General features: G+C 34.9%; 1 protein-coding gene across 1 annotated transcript in view; it reads left to right on the top strand.

Annotated features, from left to right (window-relative positions):
* The window catches only part of LOC106871751 (DENN domain-containing protein 2B), a 95,858-nt gene that overhangs the window by 38,355 nt on the left and 53,036 nt on the right, over positions 1 to 4,467 (top strand). The window contains exon 2 of the mRNA XM_052968169.1: positions 2,884 to 4,213. Coding sequence (XP_052824129.1) covers positions 2,936 to 4,213 — 1,278 coding nt within the window. The 5' untranslated portion in view covers positions 2,884 to 2,935. The remainder of the gene's footprint in view (positions 1 to 2,883; positions 4,214 to 4,467) is intronic.

Here is a 4,467-nt window from a genome sequence, read left to right as displayed (position 1 = left end):
AAGAAACAGGAAGTTTTGCCAATAATTTGAAACCCCATTTCTTGTTCATCTGATAATTTTTTTTTTTTTCATGGGATCTTGCCTTGTTTTGCATATGTTCTAATTGTATGTGTTTTACATAGAATCAGACACAATCATTTTTATATATACTAGCTATTAAGACGTTTGCACACATTTTAACTGAACTGCTTTGTCATACTCAAACATAGACATGCCAAAATTGCTCTTTTACAAGTTTCCAAAACTTGCACGCCCATATTTATTTATTTATTTTTACATACGTCTGTGTGGAGGTGCAGGAGTGGCTGTGTGGAGGCATAGAAGTGGCTGTGTGGTAAGTTGGTTGCTTACCAACCACATGGTTCTTGGGCGAGTGTCTTCTATTATAGCCTGAGGCCGAGCAAAGCCTTGTGAGGTAGACGGAAACTGAAAGATGCCCATCGTATATATATGTGTGTGTTTGTGTGTCTGTGTTTGTGCCCCCACCAACATCGCTTGACAACCGATGCTGTTCACATCCCTGTAACTTAGTGGTTCAACAAAAGGGTCCGATAGAATAAGTACCAGGCTTACAAAGAATAAGTCCTGGGTTTGATTTGCTCAACTAAAAGGTGGTGCTCCAGCATGGCTACAGTCAAATGACTGAAACAAGTAAAAGAATAAAAGAATTTATCTGAAACATTCTTATAGCACATAATCATAGACTAATTCCTCCCACAAGGACTTTTTTCACTAAAAAGATATTTTTAACTCTACTTTTTAACATTTTTTACTAAGCCGGTAGCAACTCAGTATAATTTTTGAAAGTGCAGTAAATAAATATATTTTGATTTATCTAAAAAGACTCACTTCTGTTTCTTTTGGTAAACTTATAAAAATTTGCATTTACATTTGCCCATACCTTTTGCTTACATCATTGTTGCTTTTGTAAATGATATCAAGGAAAGGATAGAGATTCTACAGAAATACTATTTTGTCTTTAGTAATCCCACTGAGGTTGACTTTGGTAGTATCAATGAATCCAGCTCCCTACAGATTTTCAACATATCTTTTAACATCACGGATGTATTCATAGCAATAAATGAAATTAAATATTACTCTTCAGTAGCCTTCCCAATAGATTCCCTGCTAGCACCCAGATGGAATACCAACACTAACTTGCATCTCATCTAGCTAATCTCTGGAGAAAATTGTTAGATGCAGGCTATGTTCCCAAACATTTCCTATCCTAATTTTTTATCTTATTTTTCAACAAGGAAATAATTTATATCATCTGGTCTCATTTATCTCTCATTATCAAAATATTTGATAGGCTGGTAAGGTCAAGAACAACTAACTTCCTGGAGGGTAACAATCTCCTAAATTTCAATTGGCATGGTTTTCATTGTAGCAAAGACTGTGTAAAAAAGCTTTCTACATTTGCTTTGATGACATTCCAAAAGTTTTAGGAGAATGATGAAATACAGATGTTTCATATCTTGACTTCAGCAAAGCCTTTGACACACAGACACAACTTTTAACATTCTACTGTTAAAACTCTCTTACAGGTTATAACACTAGATTAAGTATTTGCAGGTAAGCAGAACTCAGCATGTTTTGGGTTCAACATGCTGAACCCACAAAACCCAGCAAAAGTCACCAGAGGTGTCCCCCCAGAGATTTATGTTGGGTCTCCTCTTTGTAGTGCACGTAAATGACATGACAGATGTCATCAAAAACAACAAAATAGAAAATTCACAAGTTTCCAAGTTACCAATGGATAAAATTTCAGTCTGGTCTAAAACAAATTTGCTTACTGAGAGAAAATTTAAACTTATGAAGTTTTGGAAAAAAACACGTGCTTAAGCACCTATTTTCTTTCCCCTTAGGAGAATCATTTGATATCTAACATCCTCCATCACCCAGGTTCCTGACCCACCCATCTCTCCACTTCTTATCGCCCTTGTTGCATCCAATCCCATCCTGCTTGGCACTAACCACCATGTTTAGTTTTTCCTCCTCAGAGTATCAGTCCTCAAGAATCTCCTTTCTCATGTCTTTCTTCTGTAGCAATTTAATGAAACACTGACAGCATGAAACTTGCCATTATAAGAGGCCCTGCAAGTGTCATGAATACTCTTTCTACAGATTCAGCAAATAAGACCACTTATTCTGTACTTTTGAAGACCTGTAGAATAAGAAATCCCTTATAAAATGTAGAGGTTGGTGTGACAGGGAGAGCATCCAGTCACAAAGCCCTGCTTCATATATAGCCCTGTTCGACCTATGCATGCATGCATGAAAAAACAGCCATTAAACAAATGAATGAATATATATCTTCTATGTATTTACATATAATGTATGTTTATGTATGTGTAATAAATGTACATCAATTTTCATGAGCTTACTTATGAATTGTTCTTAACTAGATAATTCATTTGAAGAAGTAATATATTAGATTTCTACTGCAAAGTGAAAGGAAGTAACTGTCCAGGTTTTCAGTTTATGCTCATACCTACCATTAGAACGAATACATATGTGAAGAATTGACAGTCTATAGACTTATTAATTGTTGAATTGGGATAAAAACAAAGTAAAGCATGTGTAACCTGAATATATGCCATATTCTATAGCATAAAAGATGCATAGACATATTAGATACACCCTAATTTCAGCAGCGCATATTCAAGAAAAAATGTTTGTAGTGAATTAAATCATGTAATACTGGCCTAACTCTGCAATCGGATCTAGGATGATTTTTTTTTCTTTTTAAGACATTATTTTGGGGGAGAAAAAATATCTCTTATTTGTCATGAAATAATTAATGCCTTTCATTTAAATGGTGTAAAATTGCACATGGTTAAATCTAGTTTTATATACCTATATTTTTTTTGTTTGTTTCAGAAAATTATTTGCTGGAAATATAAATCTTGATGGATATTATCAGACAAAAGAAATGATGGATGATGAAAGTCAGCAAGAAGTGCAGAATCTCCCACCCGGAAGGTTTAATGACATTAGACTGAAGTTTGAACAAGCTAAACTCACTTCACAGGTGGAAAATGACAATAGTTCAAATGACAGTGTCTTTCACAATACTGCCCCTATTCCTAAACCAGCACCAAGATCATCAGCAGTGCTCCCACCAAAACCTACAGTTAAGGTTAAAAAAGTTGATCTTGAAGAAAAGCCTACTCCTCCTGTTGTCATTCCACGTGTCAAGCGAGATTCACTTATAAAGAATGAAAGCAATGAGGTAGCACAAACGGAAATTACTAACCCAGAGAGTAATATCAGTAATTGTCAACTTCGACCCTTTGTACCAAATCACAAGAGAGGATTCTCTGATTGTATTACCAGTCAACATAGTAACTCATTTGAAAAAGAGAGAAAATCTGAAGGTTCTGCAAGTTTTGGATGTGAGGACATAAATCGTTCTAATGAAGTTTTGAACAAATCTAAAAGTTTCCAAACACCTAAAAAACCTGAAATTGCAGCTAGGCCTACCACTGCTATATACAATCGAGACTATCTTCAACATAAAAAAGTGTCTAGGCACTCATCAGTAAGAGATTCCAATAGAAAAGATACTACAGTAAGCACCTCACCATTATGCAATGATGCCAAATCTCAGGTTGACATGATGGATAAAGAAAATACAGAAAGCAAAATTCCTAAAATTCCGCCAAAACCATCTAATCTTCCAACTGGTACACCACCTAAAAAACCACCTCGGACTTATAAACATGATTTTTTAAAAAATAAAGAGACTGTTTTTAAAGAAAATGAGATATATGAGATGACAACTCCTAATAAAATATCTAAACCAAAAACTGAAAATGCTCACAAAAGGCCACCCCGTCCACCCCCACCCCGGCCACCTGCCCCTAAATCTCCGTTATCAGATAAAGAAAAAGATAAGGGATTGAGGAATTCTTTAAAAACTGTCAACGGTAACGCAAAGCCCTCAGTTGTTACAAATTCTGTGATATCAGATGTAAACAATTCAAAATCTAATTTTAGCCTGAGGAGATGTTTAAGTGTGGAAAGTATACATCCTGATAATAAGTCTAATTGTAATAATGCAATCTATTTAGAAACATCGAAGTTTGGCAGATCTCGTGATGATTTAGATGCACTGAACAATATAGAGGTGTATGTAGATGAACAAGGTTATGCCGTTCCTTACAAATTTTATATCAAAGATGCACCAAACACAACTAATAGCAAAGATGTAAGTAAATTCAGATTCATTGTATTTAAATTTTTAACCTTTTTTTCATGTATTATATTTTTGTGTACCTCACTTCCACTATTTTATTATGTTTGTATGCTCCCAAATGTTTATTTCACCTTTCTGCATGACACATCTTGTATTACCTTGTAGGTTTAGAGGCCATTGAAGAAACCATTTTTCTAGTTACCTCAGACATGGTTGTATGGTTAAGAAGCTTGCTTTGAAACCATGTGATTTCAGGTTCAGTCTAT

Source organism: Octopus bimaculoides, chromosome 5, assembly GCF_001194135.2.
Source record: "Octopus bimaculoides isolate UCB-OBI-ISO-001 chromosome 5, ASM119413v2, whole genome shotgun sequence".
Taxonomy (NCBI): domain Eukaryota; kingdom Metazoa; phylum Mollusca; class Cephalopoda; order Octopoda; family Octopodidae; genus Octopus; species Octopus bimaculoides.
The sequence above is the reverse complement of the archived record's forward strand: the minus strand, read 5'-3'. Positions and strand labels throughout refer to the sequence as shown.